Genomic DNA, 19,548 nt, shown 5'->3' with positions numbered 1-19,548 from the left:
ACAATAACTTTATATAATGTTAACGTTTACCCCCCTGGGTGGAATTGAAGAGTCGCATAGTGTGGTGGAGGAACGATCACTTCAGTCTGTCAGTGGAGCAGAATCAGAGGACCTTAGTGGGTGGACAGGCACATAGTGATGGAGAAGGTCACTGATGTAGTTTGGCGTGAGGTCATTTAAGGCTTTGTAGGTTATTAGTAGGATTTGATATTCAGTCCTGTAGGACACGGGGAGCAGGATGGGTGTGATGTGCTCGCTGCTGCAGGTTCGTGTCAGGACTCTTGCAGCTGAGTTTTGAATAAGCTGGAGCTGTGAAATAAGATTAGAAGGGGCACCTGCCAGCAGCGAGTTACAATAATCGGTGCGGGATGTGATAAAAGCAGGGACAAGTTTCTCAGCATTAGAGAAGGAGAGGAAGGAGCGAACACGAGATATGTTATGGAGGTGAAAGTAAGAAAGTTTCTTATTGTGATTTATGTGGGCAGAATAATCAAGGGACGAAATCAAAAATGACACCAAGATTCTTTGCAGTAGAGGCAGGTCTGATGAGATCACCGGCAAGATAGACTGGGAAGGAGCTCATTTTATTAAGTTGCATTTTTGTCCCAATTTACAGGAGTTCAGTTTTGTTGCAATTTAACTTTAAAGAGTTCTGCTCCATCCAGGTTTTAATTTCACTGAGGCAAGTTGTGAGCTGAGAAAGCCTGATGAAGTTCCACTTTTAACATTGAAGTAGAGTTGAGTACCATCTGCATAAAAATGATAACTCAGTCCATAGCTACAGATAATATGGCCAAGAGGAAGCATATAAATATAGAAGAGGGCCGAGTACAGAGCCCTGAGGAGCTCCTTGTGTGGCTGGCGCTGTGCTGGATCTGCTGTTGCCAAGACTAACAAACTCTGGGCTCAGTCAGATAGGACTTGAACCACTGGAGGGCAGTGCCAGAGATACCCAGCATGTTCTCCATTCTGGACATTAGGATGTCTTGTCTGACCGGAGTGTCAAATGCTGCACTGAGGTCTAATAGAATTAATATGCTGGTCTGTCCAGAGTCTGCTGCCATAAGCAAATCACTGGTTACCCGTAGCAGAGCAGTTTCACAGACTGAAAGGGTCCATCAGATTATTAGAGGTTAAGTATTTGGTGAGTTGGGAAGCTACAACACGCTGAAGAACTTTTGACAGGAAAGGTAGGTGGGAAATAGGCCAGAAATTGTTAAGATTGTCATCATCAAGACCAGACTTTTTGAACATTGGGGTTACAGAAGTGATTTTAAAAGTGAGCGGCACAGAGCCAGTGTCAAGGGATGAGTTTATTATTGTTGTAACAGTCGGGATTATGGCATGAAGGCAGGATTTAAGTAGTGTGGTGGGGATGGGGTCCAGTACACAAGTAGTCGGCTGAAGATGTGACTGGTGAGAACTTAGAGAAGGAGCTGGATGGAGTGGGAAAACAGGGAGAGATATAAACAGATGATGTATTTATGTTAGTTGAATTATTTAAATCCTTAATTTTATTATGGAAAAAGTGGAGGAATTTCTCACAGACTTCAGTAGAAGAGGTAGTTGGGCCAGATGCGGGTTTGAGTAGTTTATTAACTACAGAGAACAGAACCCTTGGGTTATCATGGCCACTTTCTATTATTCTGCCATAATGGGTGTTCTTGGCAGCAGTTAGTGCTTCTCTGTAAGCTCTTTGGTGGTCAGAGAAAGCCTGGATGTGCACGGTGAGGCCAGTCTTACGTGACATTCTCTCAAGGCGTCAGCCAGCTGCTTTCATAGGTCGTAATTCTGAGTTATACCAAGGAGCTGAACGTTTAAAGGAAACCTCCTTATATTTTAAAGGAGCTGTTTTATCTAATGATGAATGAAGGGCTGAGTTATAGTGGTCAACAAGACTATCTAGTGTTGATGGAATAGGTGAAGACAGTAAAAGATCAGAAATGGATCCAGAAAGAACAGAGGGACAGATATTTTTAAGATTTCTGTAAGAGATTTGTCATTTACAGATAAGAGGATGGAGAGATAATGAGACAATGAAAAGCACTGCTTTATGGTCAGAGAGTCCCACATCAGTGCTGTAAATGTTGGCAACAGATAGTCCAGATGTACAGATCAGGTCCAGTATATGACCACCAGAGTGGGGGGGGGGAAATCAACATGTTGTGTCAAGTCAAGACAGTCCAGTAAGCATAGGAAGTAATTTCTCAGTTTACTTGTAGTAATGTCAATATTGATGTTAAAATCACCAAGAAGGATGACTCTCAGGGAAAAGGAACTTAAGTGGGTTAATAGTTCAGTCAGATCGGATAAGAAGGATGCATTGTATTTTGGGGGACGATAAAGAACAATGAGTGAGACAGGACCTGATTCCATTATTAGTTTAAGAGCCAGGCACTCAAAAGACAATGGACAGTCAATTGGGACTCGTTTGATGTTTAACTCCACTCTGACAATTACTGCAACTCCTCCGCCTTGTCTTGAGCTGCGAGGCTCTGTGTGGAAAGTGTAACCAGGTGGAGTCGCCTCTGTGAGAGACGTAAATTCGTTTGGTTTTTGCCAAGTCTCCGTTAAACACAGAATATCAAGTTTGGTGTCAGTGATGAGTTCTGACAGCACCAATGCTTTGCCATTAAGAGATCTCGAGTTAAACAGTGCAATATTACTCAAGGAGACTTCTTTTTGGAGAGCTGTGATCAGAGTTTATTTCCACATAATGTAAATTCGGCACACTGACACTTCTATTTCCAGGGCCATGAGAAGGACGGCTTATTCCTGAGCAAATCCTGCCGGTGGTCTTTTCATTCGTAGCCCGGCGGTGGCGGCGACCTGACCCGCGATGTATATATTTCGGGTGCTGCAAAATACTGGCGTCCTTTAGGATGTTCCAGTCAGACCATTTGCTCTGGACAAACTGTTTAATAAGAAGGAGTTTGTCACGAGAGTATTTTAGCATGACAGTGAGTGATACTTATCTGATAGCAGTGGAGAAGCAGCACAGCACAGCAGACTGGTAGGACAGGCGGGTGTGGTAGTGTAGGTGAGCGGTGACAGCAAGCAGTAGAAAGCATAGCAGGAGGAGGTAGTGGGATTTCGAGGTTCGATTACACAGCCACAAACAGTAACGCCTGGTAATTTCAGGTGTGATCGCCCCGGAGCCATATGTTGAATGGACGGTGTTGTTGTGTCAGCCACTAATATCCAGAGATGATCTGCTGGACAGCAGTGTGAATAATGTCCACCTGCTTTATGAGTTTCAGCTAGAACTGTCATCTGGTAAGAAGAAATGTGGCTAATCAGATGTTTGCACATCGAGAAACTGCAGCAAGACTCAATATCAAAAGAATCAGAGCAGGCATTGAGAAAAACCAAAGTGCTTAACGGAGTCATAATGAAAATCAGCAGCAGTCACCGACTAGAAGATATGCCTTAAATCTCGATGTTAAAACTGCAAACAAACTACAAATGGTATTTCTCTGAATTGATCATCAATCCTAGGAGTACCCACAGGGAAGTTCTTGGAGAGCTGAATCCTCAGCCTCAGGCCATTGACTCAAAACTGTACAATAATTTAAAGGCGTAACGCCACAAACATCTACACTCAAAACTTTAAACGTAGATAAAGCGAGATTTGTCAGGAGCGGAGCCATTAACGCGGTCAAAGTGAGAATAAGCCTGAATTTATACTCACACACTGAAGCTGATTAACAGTTGGATCCTCAATCTTGGATTCTGCCTCACGTGTGATGAAGGGTGTGAGGCCGAGTGTCAGTGATGTGACACTTAATTCTAGGGAGGCAACAGTGCAACACGTCCTAGCAACACAGTCAAGAAGGATAAAGCTACAAAATGGCAACAGGCCACACTTACAATTAGGCAATAAAAACAGTTTATTAATTGTCAATTCATTATTAACACCAAATGCTCATGTATTAATAATCTCTAATGTACAAGGCCTACAGGAACTCAAAGTAAAGAAGGAGAAACAATATTTAAAGCAAACCAAAATGTCAAGAACGTTCACATTGTAACAGGCCTGGCTCATCTTTGATTAACTCTGCTGGCTATCAGATGAAACGCAGAAAGCAAGCTGATGAAATGTCGGCTAACAGGAGCGCCGCAGAACAATCCCACCACTCAGGTGAGTCCTTCTGAATGAAGACAGACCAGGGAGGGCAGCTGGCTTTGTTCACGTTTTACAAGTCTGTCCTTCTCAGAGTGCCATCCACTTTGTGCTCCAGTCCCAAACTCCAAATGTGCTATGGGGTGCAGTGGGGTTACCGATCTGGAAGAGGCACTCTATACAGGGCTGATGAATGGTGCCATCAAAATCAAACAAGTGATTGATCACAAATGTCACAGTAAGTGTTTGTGTGATCTTTGTGATGACATTATAGTTTCAGAACATGCTGATAAATAACAGACTTATTCAGTGCATGGTCACAGATTTTAAATCAAAAACACATTAACTTTGAAGTCTGCATACCACAGCTGTCCTCAACAGTCCACTCAGGAGTGACTGACAGGTCTTTCCACCAATCAGCTTTTGTCTTTTGCTTTCAGCTGGTACCTGCCTTTTCTATGCTGTCCTTTCTGATTTTGTCCATGTCACCTCTGCCATTGAGCATATTTCATCGATATCACCTCCTAATTTTGTGGGTTCTACATTATATATTTTTCTGCCCCTCCTTTAACCGCCACCTTATCGTGGTGGAGGGGTTTGCGTGTCCCAATGATCCTAGGAGCTCTGTTGTCCGGGGCTTTATGCCCCTGGTAGGGCCACCCAAGGCAAACTGGTCCTAGGTGAGGGATGTGACAAAGTGCGGTTCAACACAACCTCCTATGATGAATAAAAACTTTGGACAGCGTTTTCCCTTGCCTGGACGCGGGTCACCGGGGCCCCCCTCTGGAGCCAGGCCTGGAGGTGGGGCTCAATGGCAAACGCCTGCACCCATGGGGCTCAGCCGGGCACAGCCCGAAGAGGCAACGTGTGTCCCCCTTCCCATGGGCTCACCACCTATGGGAGGGGCCAAGGAGGTCGGGTGCAGTGTGAGTTGGGTGGTGGCCAAAGGCGGGGACCTTGGCGGTCTGATCCTCGGCTACAGAAGCTGGCTCTTGGGACATGGAATGTCACCTCTCTGAAGGTGAAGGAGCCTGAGCTAGTGCGCGAAGTTGAGAGGTTCCGGCTAGATATAGTCGGACTCACCTCGACGCACAGCTTGGACTCTGGAACCAATCTCCTTGAGAGGGGCTGGACTCTCTACCACTCTGGAGTTGCCCCCGGTGAGAGGCGCCGAGCGGGTGTGGGTATACTTATTGCCCCCCGACTTGGAGCCTGTTCATTGCGGTTTACCCCAGTAGACGAGAGGGTAGCCTCCCTCTGCCTTCGGGTGGGGGGACGGGTCCTAACTGTTGTTTGTGCGTATGCACTGAACAGCAGTTCGGAGTACCCACCCTTTTTGGAGTCCCTGGAGGGTGTGCTAGAGGGCATACCATCTGGGGACTCCCTCGTACTGCTGGGAGACTTCAATGCTCACGTGGGCAATGACAGTGAGACCTGGAAGGGCGTGATTGGGAGGAATGGCCCCCCCAATCTGAACCAGAGTGGTGTTTTGTTATTGGACTTCTGTGCCCGTCCCGGATTGTCCATAACGAACACCATGTTCAAGCATAGGGGTGTTCATATGTGCACTTGGCACCAGGACACCCTAGGCCTCAGTTCGACGATCGACTTTGTGGTCGTGTCGTCGGACTTGCGGCCACATGTCTTGGACACTCGGGTGAAGAGAGGGGCGGAGCTGTCAACTGATCACCACCTGGTAGGCCCAAACGTGTTGTGAGGGTCTGCTGGGAACATCTGGCAGAGCCCCCTGTCAGAAGTAGCTTCAACTCCCACCTCCGGCAGAACTTCGACCACATCCCGAGGGAGGTGGGGGAACATTGAGTCCGAATGGGCCATGTTCCGTTCCTCTATTGTTGAGGCAGCTGACCGGAGCTATGGCCGTAAGGTGGTCGGTGCCTGTCGTCGCGGCAATCCCCGAACCCGCTGGTGGACACCGGCGGTGAGGGATGACGTCAAGCTGAAGAAGAAGTCCTACCGGACCCTTTTGTCCTGTGGGACTCTGGAGGCAGCTGATAGGTACCGGCAGGCCAAGTAGAATGCAGCTTCGGTGGTTGCTGAGGCAAAAAGTCGGGCATGGGAGGAGTTTGGGGAGGCCATGGAGAACGACTTTCGGACGGCTTCGAGGAGATTCTGGTCCACCGTCCGGCATCTCAGGAAGGGGCAGCAGTGCAGTGTCAACACTGTATATGGTGGGGATGGTGCGCTGCTGACCTCAACTCGGGATGTTGTGGGTCGGTGGGGGGAGTACTTCGAAGACCTCCTCAATCCCACTAACATGCCTTCCAATGAGGAAGCAGAGCCTGGGGACTCGGAGGTCTCTGGGACTGAGGTCACCAAGGTGGTCAAAAAACTCCTTGATGGCAGGGCCCCAGGGGTGGATGAGATACGCCCGGAGTTCCTCAAGGCTCTGAATGTTGTAGGGCTGTCTTGGTTGACACGTCTCTGCAACATCGCATGGACATCAGGGACAATGCCTCTGGATTGGCAGACTGGGGTGGTGGTCCCCCTCTTTAAGAAAGGGGACCGGAGGGTGTGTTCCAACTACAGAGGGATCACACTTCTCATCCTCCCTGGAAAAGTCTATTCGGGGGTTCTGGAGAGGAGGATCCGTCGGATAGTCGAGCCTCGGATTCAGGAGGAACAGTGTGGTTTTTGTCCTGGTCGCGTAACAGTGGACCAGCTCTACACCCTTAGCAGGGTCCTGGAGGGTGCATGGGAGTTTGCTCAACCAGTCTACATGTGTTTTGTGGACTTGGAAAAGGCATTTGACCGTGTCCCTCGGGGAATCCTGTGGGGGGTGCTCCGAGAGTATGGGGTACCGGCCCCCCTGATAAGGGCTGTTCAGTCCCTGTACGATTGGTGCCAGAGCTTGGTCCGCATTGCCGGCAGTAAGTCGAACCCGTTTCCAGTGAGAGTTGGACTCCGCCAGGACTGCCCTTTGTCACCGATTCTGTTCATAACTTTTATGGACAGAATTTCTAGGCACAGCCAGGGAGTTGAGGGGGTCCGGTTTGGTGGACTCAGGATTGGGTCACTGCTTTTTGCAGATGATGTTGTCCTGTTTGCTTCATCAGGCCATGATCTTCTGCTCTCTCTGGATCGGTTCGCAGCCGAGTGTGAAGCGGCTGGGATGGGAATCAGCACCTCCAAATCTGAGACCATGGTCCTCAGCCGGAAAAGGGTGGAGTGCCCCTCAGGGTTGGTAGCGAGGTCCTGCCTCAAGTGGAGGAGTTCAAGTATCTCGGAGTCTTGTTCACGATTGAGGGAAGAATGGAGCGTGAGATCGACAGGCGGATCAGTGCGGCATCCACAGTAATGCGGGCTCTGCATCGGTCTGTCGTGGTGAAAAAGGAGCTGAGCCGTAAGGCAAAGCTCTCAATTTACCAGTCGATCTATGTTCCTACCCTCACCTATGGTCATGAGCTATGGGTAGTGACCGAAAGAAAGAGATCGCGAATACAAGCGGCTGAAATGAGTTTCCTCCGCGGGGTGTCTGGGCTCTCCCTTAAAGATAGGGTGAGAAGCTCAGTCATCCAGGAGGGGCTCAGAGTAGAGCCGCTGCTCCTCCGCATCGAGAGGTGTCAGATGAGGTGGCTCGGGCATCTGATCAGGATGCCTCCTGGACACCGCCCAGGTGAGGTGTTCTGGGCACGTCCAACCGGGAGGAGGCCCCGGGGAAGACCCAGGACACGCTGGAGGGACTATGTCTCCCGGCTGGCCTGGGAAAGCCTCGGGATTCTCCCGGAAGAGCTAGAAGAAGTGGCCGGGGAGAGGGAAATCTGGGCATCTCTGCTCAAGCTGCTGCCCCCGCGACCAGATCTCGGATAAGGAGAAGACGATGGATGGATGGATAGATATTTTTCTGCCTTCTTGCATTTCATGGCCAATGTGCCCTTTTCAGATAAGTCCTTGTAACAGTCAAGCTGTACTCACACATTTGAGAACATCAATGAAATGAAATGTAAAAAGAGTGTGGCCAAAAAATGAAACGTAAACTTACAAAATACAGAAAGTTCAAGCAGAGTGAACCAACGAGTAGTAAGGAGCTCAAATGTGACCTTCAGTGCTGAGGGTACAGAAGGGGCCACTTCTGCTTTTTGGAGTTTTCTGTCAAGTAAATGAAGCTGAAGCTTTGTGTAGCTGACACTCTCTCAGAGCAGAGCTTTCTAATTGTCCATCCTGCTGTTGGAGTTTATTGAGCTCCAGTGGCCTCCAGCTTGTAGTCTCGATGTGAAGAAACGTCTTGGGTGTCGGTATGAAGAAGGTGCTGAACTCAAACTGCAACCTGAACCAACACATTCGGAGTATAGAGCATCCTTCACACACCACCCCAGGATATACTGACATGGAGCAAAGGGACATCCATTATATTTTTAGGCTAATTTATCAAATTAACAGCTGGGGCAGCAGAGATCTCTGTGTGTTTCTGCTTTGTCTTTGCTTTTTCTCTTACATGTCAGACAATAAAATCAGTTCATTTCATTTTAATTGTGTTCTGCATTCATTATGGTGTTTCCCTATCTCAAAATTATTATTTTAAAAAATATTCCTTGTTTACATTAATTCATATTCTTCACAGCTGTGGTCCCCTGTGCTAACCCCAGCATGCTGTTGCAACTCTTTCTTCAGGTCTTAAACATTTCTCTTTGAACCCTGAATGTTTCATTTTATTTGTATTTAGATCTTCTTAAATTCCCACTTTTGGACTCGCCCTTGACACACAGCTGATGAATGTGTTTGGTTTGTAAAGACTCTTATTATTTATAAATGATAACCTAAATTAGTGTAAAAGTCTTATAAAGCCCCTCTACATTGGTCTGTCATGTGACGGCTCTCTTTTTAGTCTCCTGTCCTCCTCGACTGTCCCTCCCCAGTATCTGATTGGACAGCATTGGCTGTCAGCTGACATCACTAAATGACTTCTTCATTATCAGGGTTAAGAACGGCTGTCTGCACTCAGCCCAGGCGTCTGCCATCAGATGACATCCCAGAGACGTTACAAGTTCATTGCTACTCAGATAAGGCCCCATCTCCAAAGCTCTGGAGCAAAAATATTCCCCTTGTTGTCAATGGCACCTCCTGGTAGTTGGCTCTGCACTGTGGATTTGATATGACTTCTCCATTTTTTTTTTATTATTACATTGAACTTTTTCAGTTGTGTTCTGTGGTTGAAGTTGTTATCACCACACAGTACTGTTGCTACCTCATTCTGTGGTCTGGTGTTTGTATTGTTCACCATCTTATGTCACAGCACTGGGGCAGAGATGATCAGTCCCTGTGTGGTTGACGTCCTGGCAGTACAGTTTCTGAGTCCTTCATTAAATCTTACGTGTTGCTGATGGCGGCTGATACAGGAGGACCACTTTCAACATTCAGAACAGCTAAGAGGCTTACCACAAGTAAGACAGTCATTTATGACTATGAAGACCACTGCTGTCTGAAAAGCGTTAACCACATTTAGGACAACAAGGAGGTTTTTTTTCTTGCACCTATAAGTTGGTGAAGAAGATTCTTGCTGTTTGTGAAACATGTGTTGTATTCCAGTGTGTTCACTCCAGTGTGAATTCATATGTGGCTCTGAGGTTACCTTACATCTACGATCTGTTTGCCACTTTCAGTGTTTTCTCCAATATTCTTATGTACTTATTAACTACTTTAAAATGGAGTCCTTTACGGCATTCAGAACATTTTTCTTTATTTTTTATTTTGCCTGTGCAGCCAAAAGAAAGATCATTTGAAATTTCTTGGACAGGCTTTACTCCAATATGACTTTGTGTGTGTCTCAGAAAATATCTTCTGGAAGAGAACCCTTTACCACATTCAGAACAGGTGTACTGCTTCTCTCCAGTGTGAATCCTTCTGTGGCACCGAAGTGTACTTGGACGTGAGAATCGTTTGCCACACTCTGGTCAGCAATAAGGTTTCTCTCCAGAGTGAATTCTCATGTTGTTTTTAAGGGTCCTGCTGTCTGAGAAAAAGCTTGCAACAGTCAGAACAGCTTACTTTCTTACGAGAATGAATCACGTTATGATTGTGAAGAGCATTGTTATATGAGAACCACATTCCACATTCAGTACAACTGTAAGGCTTCTGTCCAGAATGACTTCTCTTGTGATTATAAAGAGAATTAAGTCGTGAGAATTGTTTGCCACACTCCAAGCAACTGTGAGGTTTCTGTCCAGTGTGAAGTCTGATGTGACTCGGTAGGGTACTTTGTTGTAAAAACTGCTCATCACATTGAGGACAACAATAAGGTTTCTCGCCACTGTGAGTTCAGAATATGGACTGAAGTGAGCATAAATATAAGAATCGTTTCCCTCATTCAGAACCTCCATAAGATTTTTCTTCATTATGGATTGTGGTATGTGAAAGAAGAACGTTCTGTCTTTCAATACATTTGCCATATTCAGAACATACATACTGCTTTTTCTCTCCATTGTGAGTTTTTGCATGCCTTTGTAAACTGCTAATGTTGAAAAACCTTTTTCCGCATTGAGAACAGCAATATGGCTTCTCTCCAGTATGAATTTGTGTGTGCCTTTGAGAACTGTGTTTGTCAGAAAACTGTTTGCCACATTCTTGACAACAATGAGGTTTTTCTCCTGTGTGGATTCTTCTGTGCCTCTGAAGACTGCTTATACGTGAGAACGACTTACCACATTCTGGACAACAATGAGGTTTCTCTCCTGTGTGGATTCTTCTATGACTCTGAAGATTGCTTCTCCTTGAGAAGGACTTACCACATTCTGAACAGCAATGAGGTTTTTCTCCTGTGTGAATTCTTCTGTGCATCTTAAGATCGCTTATTTGCGAGAATGACTTAACACATTCTGGAAAACAATGAGGTTTTTCTCCTCTGTGGATTCTTCTGTGCCTCTGAAGACTGCTTATATGTGAGAATGACTTACCACACTCTGGACAGCAATGAGGTTTTTCTCCTGTGTGAATTCTTCTGTGCAACTTAAGATAGCTTATTTGTGAGAATGAATTACCACATTCTGGACAACAATGAGGTTTTTCTCCTATGTGGATTGTTATGTGCCTCTGAAGACTGCTTATACGTGAGAATGACTTACCACATTCTGGACAGCAATGAGGTTTTTCTCCTGTGTGAATTCTTCTGTGTCTTTGAAGACAGCTTCTCCTTAAGAACGATTTACCACATTCATGACAACAATATGGTTTTTCTCCAGTGTGAATCTTCATATGCTTATTAAGATGACTATTCCGTGTAAATTGTTTGCCACATTCCAAACAACATTTTTTTCCAGGATTAATTTGAATTTCTTTCACCACTTGCTGTCGATCAGTTTTGATGTCTTCTGTCTGTGTTACTCCAGTAGCAGGGAGAGAACTGCACTGCAAAAAGGCTGCTGTCAGGGTCTCTGATCGTCTTGCTGATTTCTTCATACCTTTCTCTTTGTATTGAAGAAAGCGCTGACCAAATGAAGGTGGAGAGAAGCTGCCATTCTTCTGTAAATCTGAAATAACACAAACATTTTAGCAATTACTATAATTATTATTTTCCTGACATGTTTATCCAAGGTGACTTACAACATCTGAGACACAACTGGTTACATTTTTCTTGTTCTTTCAAATGGAGTACAGGCAGGTCACGTGACTTTCTCAAGGTCACATGGTGTCAATAGCTGAATTTGAACCTGGAACTTCAAGGTTTGATGTCCAAATTCCTGACCACTACCTGCCTTTCAAAATAAATGACAAAGTACAAGTAAAGTGGTGGCACACTGGTTGGAGTTCCTTCCTCACACTTAGGTGCCATTTATAGTCTGGCCACTCCGTGTGTGGTCTTTACATGTTCTGCTGCTGTCTGTTCAATTTCTTCACCTTTCTCTCACATGTGAAAGACAGGCCTGATCTGATCAATCGATCACAAATCAAAATCAGACAATTTTCACTCCAAATGACATGACCGAGATCAGCAAATTAGTGGATCTTAACATCTGATCTTGAATGATAAAAACCATGTAAGACAAAGTTACAACATTACCAAATGTTAGATCCACGATTCCATCTGCCAGTGAGTGTTTGTTGACTGATTTATTTGTAGAATTAATTAACCAGACATTAGATGTTTTGACTAAAATCCCTTTTATTAGCCTTTCAGTGAACATGTAGGCAGATGGGAGGAAAGAGATGTAGAGTTTTACTGAGCTGATAATATAAATATATAAATATAAATCGTTGAAATTGTAATTAGCCCTCTTATTTACTTGTTGGGTAGAATTGTATGAGCCTAGATTTTAGTCCTAAATAAAATAATTCTAATTATGCATAATAACCATTGAATGTGAATAGTCACTACACAGTTATGAAGTCTGTAACAGATATTATCATCATAACCATTTTTTCCCCCAAATTAAACAATGGTACAAGGACACGTATTTCACAGATGACTGCAAATCTCAAACACATAAACTGCTCAGTGCCGGTGTCTCGACAACACAGACGCACTTGGAGTGACAGACGACAGTCAAGAGATCCAAGGAAACTCCTCACCAACAGAACTGCAGAATGCATGAAGAAATTGTCAATAAAGATAAAAACGATATTTGAGTCAGCAGCATCAGAGGTGAATCTTGATCTCTGTGAACCTTATACCACAAGAGATGCTGGGCCACTGGCTTTCTGAAAGACCAATAAAAGTCGTCGTCCTACCTGTGCCCTCCTTATACGAGTGGGGACAGCGAGGGTCTGTTCAGTACGACAGCACACGTCGTGGATGACAGGAGGACCAGACTGTCCTCAGAACATGCAGAGATGCTTATATTCTTAGATAAGAACCTGAGGTGTTCTCCAAGACTGTCTCGTTTACTTCTTGTGGTAGTCGACGGCTACAAATGTTTAATTAAACATTATATTTGATTAGAAATGTGGAGTATGATTAAGACATTCCTTTTGTTTTGTTCAGCTTGTTTTTGTTCCATTATGTGTGAATTATGGGTAAATCTTCTTTGTGTATGCAGGAGCACTTTATTATGGAATGTGAAGTTTATGCATAAATTCCATTTATTATTATTAAAAAAAAAAAAGAAACAGTATTATTATTATTGTTATCGATATCAGCAGATCTTAATGGAATGGAATGGGTGGTCAATATCAGCTCTTAAGACTCCGATCAGAGCCTTCCTACCCAATAATGTGTCTGAATTTGAGTTTTCTCTTCTTAATTGTAATGTATGTGATGATATTTACATCCTCTAGAACCTAATCTGGACTAAAAAATAAACATACAAATATATTCGCTTGTGTTAGGGGGGTACAGTGTTTAGCACAGCTGCTTTATTGTTCAGGTGTCCTGAGGTCAAATCCTGCCCACAGTTGTTCTACACAGGGGCTCTGAATGGTGTTTCTGGTTATTCTGGTGCTTCCCCTCATCCCCAGATACATGCAGGTGAAGTGGACTGGTGACTCCAAATTGACCTGATGTGACTGTGGGAGACAGAAGGGCCCAAGATCATCTCCAAGTGAAGATGTCACACCACTGCCAACTTGTCCAGGCCATGCTGCCCCAGCAAGTTCAGGCTGAGAGCAGAACACTGGATGCTGAAAGAAGACCCTGAGACCAACTGAATGTCATCATGGCTCGTACAGGTAGCTCTAGTCACTGTTAATGTCAAAGTGCACGAGATTACCATTAGAAAGATGAGGCACATATTAGGTGTGCACTGGCTTGAGAAAATTCACTCTTATTTAGAGCACAGGTGTGAGGATTTAATTCTTATTTAGTTCTTTTTGTGGACATTTCTGCCTTAACTGCCACACAATTTAAGAAATATACACATCTTTAACAAAATATGACTTTTGATATTCTCATTGAACATAATGAGCTGTTGGCCTAACATACGTTAGGGCTTCACTCAAAGCTTCATGATGTTCAAGTCATGCGCTGAACACTTTAGATTTCTCCATATTCACCCAAGTTTTTCTAATTTATCATTTATTAGGTAACCTGTTGTTTGCTATCATGCATTTGAGTAGGTGGTCTTTATCCAAACTCGATCAACCGTGTTTTCCCCTCTCATTTCAATCTTCTAAAAACATTAAAGCACCCACCGTTAGAATTTATAAATGCTCTCTTTCTTTTATATTTAATCACATTACTCACTTATTCCAACACTCCCAGGTGACTCTTCTCCTTCTCTCCCATTTCCCTCGGTGATTTTCTCCTCAGACTCCGATAACTCTGATTTCAACTCTGCTGAATTCTCCTGTGTAGCCAGTCGTTCCGTATTAGTGGACCAGGGCTGTAAACTGGATGGAGATTCTTCACAGGCATCTTGTTTGAAAATATTCTCAAATTCATGCTTTTTAAGTTCAAAACCAATGGAGAAATCATTCAAATCCTCAGCTTTAATGGCAGCAGTCACCCCCTTGCACTCCTCCTCCTCTTTAAAAATTGAAATTCTTCCTTCATTATCCTCCAGCTTCACACACACATCCTCTGGTGTGAGCTGCTCACAGTCCTCTTCTTTAATGTCCACTGTTCTTTCATCCACGCCATCATGTTTGGCAGAGGCCATGCTCTGTGGGAAACTGTTCTTTCTGTTTAAGTGTGTGCCCTTCTGTTCATAGATTCACTTCTCACATGGACAGCCCTGAGCTGGAGGCCATTAGACACCGCAGTGTATGGCTATGTGAAATGGAAAAGCCCTGTGAAAATAAAAGTGGGAGAATTAACTTCATAAAGTCAGTAAAAATAATGAGCAGACTTCAGGGTCACAGTGCCCTCCATAACCACTTACATCTGAACACCAGCAAAACCAAAGAGCTGGACATGGATTTTAGGAAGCCCAGGCCCCTCCTGGACACCGTGATTATCAGAGATGACTGTGTGCAGAGGGTGCAGACCTATAAATACCTGGGAGTGCAGCTGGATGATAAATTGGACTGGACTGCCAATACTGATGCTTTGTGAATTAAAACACTCTAGACGAGAGCAAGCCATTCAGCCCAACAAAGCTTGCCAGTCCTCTCCACTTATTTTTTCCAAAAAAACATCAAGTCAAGTTTTGAAAGTCTCTAACGTCTTACTGTCTACCACACTACTCAGTAGCTTATTCCAAGTGTCTATTGTTCTTTGAGTAAAGAAAAACTTCCTATTGTTTGTGCAAAATTTACCCTTAACAAGTTTCAAACTGTGTCCCCGTGTTCTTGATGAACTCATTTTAAAATCACAGTCTTGATCCACTGTACTAATTCCCTTCATAATTTTAAACACTTCAATCATGTCACCTCTTAATCTTCTTTTGCTTAAACTGTAAAGGCTCAGCTCTTTTAATCTTTCCTCAAAATTCATCCCCTGTAGCCCTGAATCAGCCTAGTCGCTCTTCTCTGGACCTTCTCTAGTGCTGCTGTGTCCTTTTTGTAGCCTGGAGACCAAAATTGCACACAGTACTCCAGATGAGGCCTCACCAGTGTGATTTAAAGGTTGAGCAGAACCTCCTGTAACTTGTACTACACATATCAAGGCGCTATATAACCTGACATTTTGTTAGCCTTCTTAATGGCTTCTGAACACTGTCAGCAAGTCGATAGCTTAGAGTCCATTATGACTCCTAAATTATTCTCATAAGGTGGACTCTCGATTTTCCGACCGCCCATTGTGTATTCAAACCTCACATTTTTACTTCCAAAGTGTAATACTTTACATTTACTGACATTAAATTTCATCTACCACAAATCTTCCCAAGCCTGTATGCTATCCAAGTCCTTCTGTAATTATATAATGAATTCCAAATTATCTGCTAATCCACCTATCTTGGTATCATCTGCAAACTTAACCAGCTTGTTAATTATATTCCTATAAATCATGTATATATATTAAAAATAGCAGCGGCCCTAGCAATGACCCCTGCTGGTCACCACTCTTAACATCGGCCAGTTCTGATGAGGTTCCTCGCACCATCACCCTCTGCTTCCTGTGTCTGAGCCAATTCTGCACCCATCTACAAACATCACCCTGAACTGCCACTTCTTTTAGTTTGATGCCCACCCTCTCGTGTGGCACCTTATCAAATGCTTTCTGAAAATCCAGATTAATAATCTCATCTGCTCCACTTTGATCGTATCCTTTTGTTGCCTCCTCATAGAATTCCAGCATGTTAGTAAAACACGACCTCCATCTTCTGACCCCACGCTGACTGTTCCTAATAACTCCTGTCCTTGCCAGGTGTTGCTCAATCTTATCCTTAATAATTCCTTCCATTAATTTTCCTGTGATATTTCATGTTAAGCTTACTGGCCTATAGTTGCTCTGATCTGCCCTGTCACCCTTTTTATATAATGGGATGATATTTGCCATTTTCCAGTACTTCAGAATCTCTCCAGTGCACAGTGACGTCCTGAAAATATGTGTCAAGGGTTTATATCTGTACTCGTTAGCCTCCTTAAGAACTCAAGGGTAAATATTATCTGGTCCTGGTGATTTGTTTGATTTCAGCTTATTTAATCTGAGCAGCTCTTCTCTCTTTACAATTCCCAAATCCCTCAGTACCTCCTTAGTAGTCCCTGTTACCTCTGGAGGTTATCAACTTGCTCAGTTGTGAACACTTCAGAAAAATGTAAGTTTAGGGCATCCGCTATTTCACTGTCTGTATCTTTTAATTCTCCTTTACTATTTCTGATGCACTTGACCTCCTCCTTGACTGTTCTTTTACTACTAAAATACTGAAAGAATCTCTTAGGGTCGTCTTTCTCCTTATCTGCTATATTCCTCTCCAACTGTCTTTTAGTCTCCCTGATATCCTTCTAAATGGTTGCCCTCATGTTCTCATATGCTCTACGATTCACTTTGCAGTCATTAGTCTTATATGCTTTATAAAGCAGTTTTTTCCTTTGCAACTTCATTTTTAAAATCTTTATTAATCCACCATGGAGTTTTTTTTAGTTTCCTATTAATTCCAAATTTAGGTCTGTATCTGTCCTGCATTACATGTAAGACATTTTTAAACCTGTTCCACTGCTCCTCGACTGTCTCCACACTTAAAAGCTTATCCCAGTGTATCCTACTTAGACTTTGTCACTTCTGCTCAAAATCAGCCTACCAAAGTTCAACTTAACAATTTTAGTCTTTACATCTGTACTCTTACAAAATACTGAGAATTGTATTACATTATGGTCACGTGACCCTAATGGTCCAGTCACCTCTACACCCTCAATTCTATCCTGATTATTATAAAACACTAAATCCAGACAGGCTCCACCCCGTGTTGGTGCTTTAACATGCTGTGTTAACAAACAGTCACTGATTACTTCTAAAAACTCCTGCTCTTGTGCTCCTCCATCTGCCAGGTTATCCCAGTTAATATTTGGGTAATTAAAGTCCCCCATAACTATAATATCTCCCTGTAAACTTGCCTTTTTGATATTAGTAACAAGATGTGTGTTGAAGTTACTGTCTGAATTGGGTGGTCTATGACACACTTCTACAATAAGACCTCTCTCCCTAATATTTTCCAGGTGAAGCCACATGTCCTCACGAAGATGGGGCTCACCACCCAACTGAAGAGGACTTACATTTAAATCCTGTTTGGCATAAACACCAACCTCACCTCCTTTTCTGTTCTGTCTATCCTTCCTAATAATGTGTATCCCTCTATGTTACACTCATCCCCATCTTTGCTATTTAGCCAGGTTTCCGTTATTGCTATAATATCATAATTATGCTCTGCTACATACGACTCCAGCACACTTACCTTATTTTTGATACTTCTAGCATTAAGATTAGCTATTTTTAATGTGTTACTCCTTCTACATTTAAATGTTTGCTTAGAATTTAAATTACTGTGCATTTTTATTTCTACACCATTGTTTGTTCCTCCATGTATAGATCTAAACCTGGCCTGTCCTAAACTCCCTGCCCCCCCAATCATTGACTAGCCTACACATACACCTCCCCAATACATTGGTGCCCCTCCAGTTCAGATGTAACCCATCATGGCGGCACAGGTCCCATCTGTTCCAAAAGGAGTCCAATGCTCCATAAACCTATACCCTTCTACCCTGCACCAAGATCTGAGCCACACGTTAAGCCTTCTAATCTCCTCAGTCTTACCTGGACTGGTATGTGGCACAGGTAGAACTTCAGAGAAGACTAACTTGTCAGTTCTGCTCTTCAGCTTAGTACCTAACTCTTTGAATTTGGATCGCAGAACTGACTGAGTACCCTTATGTATGTCATTTGTTTCAACATGGAAAATGGCAACTGGATACACCCCCGCTCTGGCCAAGAGCCTATCCACCCTTCCAGGGAGGTTCCCCACCTGTGTACCCGGAAGGCAACACACCATGCAAAACTCTCTCTCTCTGGAGCACACCTGTGCTTCAATCCCCGTAATGATCGAGTCCCCAACTATCACTACCTCTCTCTTTTTGGGAACTGGTTTTGAGGTGTCCCGTTGGGGCTCCTCATCCCTGCCTACCACCTCAGAATTATCAGTGACACCGTCCAGCTCCGCAAGGACATGATAATGGTTTGACTCTTCTAATTCTGGGGTTGATGCCATTGGACAGTGTGCACCCTTTACCTTACGCTTTGTGACCGTGACCCACCTATTTCTACCTGTCTGGTCTGGAATCTCCTCCCGTGCCACCTTGGGGGTGCACACTATGTCTCTAAAGGACACCTGGGCCAAGTCTGCCAATTCACTATTACAACGCAGGTCAGTTCAGCGACCCTGAGCTCGAGGTGCTGGATCAGCTGGCATCTCTTGCAGATGTGGTGCTCATAAACAACTGGCTCTTCCAAGCCATCATCTAAAGAGTCCAACATCCAACAGGACTTGCATTGCACTGGCCTCATTATTTATATTTGATTTGAGATTAGTAAACTGACTTAACTTTCTCTTTTTTTTTCTTAAAATTAAATTTCTTCTTCTTTCGGCTGCTCCTTAACTTAAATGGTAACACTAAGATCTGCTACAAATATTTTACACCTTCTGTCTCCTTAAGCTCCTGTGCTGGTCTCCCTCTCAGCTGCCTGCTATTTGTCTTTCTATGAAGTTAACTTTACTTTTACTTGTGCAAGAAAGGACAGAGCCAACTGTACTTCCTTAGAAGGCTGGCGTCCTTCAACATCAGTAATAAGATGCTGCAGATGTTCTATCAGACGGTTGTGGTGAGCGCACTCTTCTATGTGGTGTTGTTCTTGGGAGGCAGCATAAAGAAGAGGGACGCCTCATGCCTGGACAAACTGGTAAGGGAGGCAGGCTCTGTTGTAGGCACGGAGCTGAACAGTTTGACATCCGTGGTTGAGCAATGGGCACTGAGCAGGCTCCTGTCAATCATGGAGAATCCACTGCATCCACTGAACAGGATCATCTCCAGACAGAGGAGCATCTTCAGAGACAGACTGCTGTCACCGTCCTGCTCCACTGACAGACTGAGGAGATCGTTCTTCCCTC

General features: G+C 44.1%; 2 protein-coding genes across 2 annotated transcripts in view; both read right to left on the bottom strand.

Annotated features, from left to right (window-relative positions):
- LOC114651549 (tripartite motif-containing protein 16-like) overlaps positions 1–19,548 on the bottom strand; it is a 451,159-nt gene that overhangs the window by 80,222 nt on the left and 351,389 nt on the right. The window lies entirely within an intron of this gene.
- LOC114651545 (gastrula zinc finger protein XlCGF57.1-like) overlaps positions 1–19,548 on the bottom strand; it is a 458,276-nt gene that overhangs the window by 429,739 nt on the left and 8,989 nt on the right. The window contains exons 2-3 of the mRNA XM_051927943.1: positions 14,253–14,797; positions 9,711–11,604 (exon numbers count right to left, since the gene is read on the bottom strand). Coding sequence (XP_051783903.1) covers positions 10,442–11,604; positions 14,253–14,667 — 1,578 coding nt within the window. The 5' untranslated portion in view covers positions 14,668–14,797 and the 3' untranslated portion in view covers positions 9,711–10,441. The remainder of the gene's footprint in view (positions 1–9,710; positions 11,605–14,252; positions 14,798–19,548) is intronic.

This window comes from Erpetoichthys calabaricus, chromosome 5 (assembly GCF_900747795.2).
Source record: "Erpetoichthys calabaricus chromosome 5, fErpCal1.3, whole genome shotgun sequence".
Lineage (NCBI taxonomy): Eukaryota > Metazoa > Chordata > Cladistia > Polypteriformes > Polypteridae > Erpetoichthys > Erpetoichthys calabaricus.
This window is presented reverse-complemented; position numbering and strand designations above follow the sequence as displayed.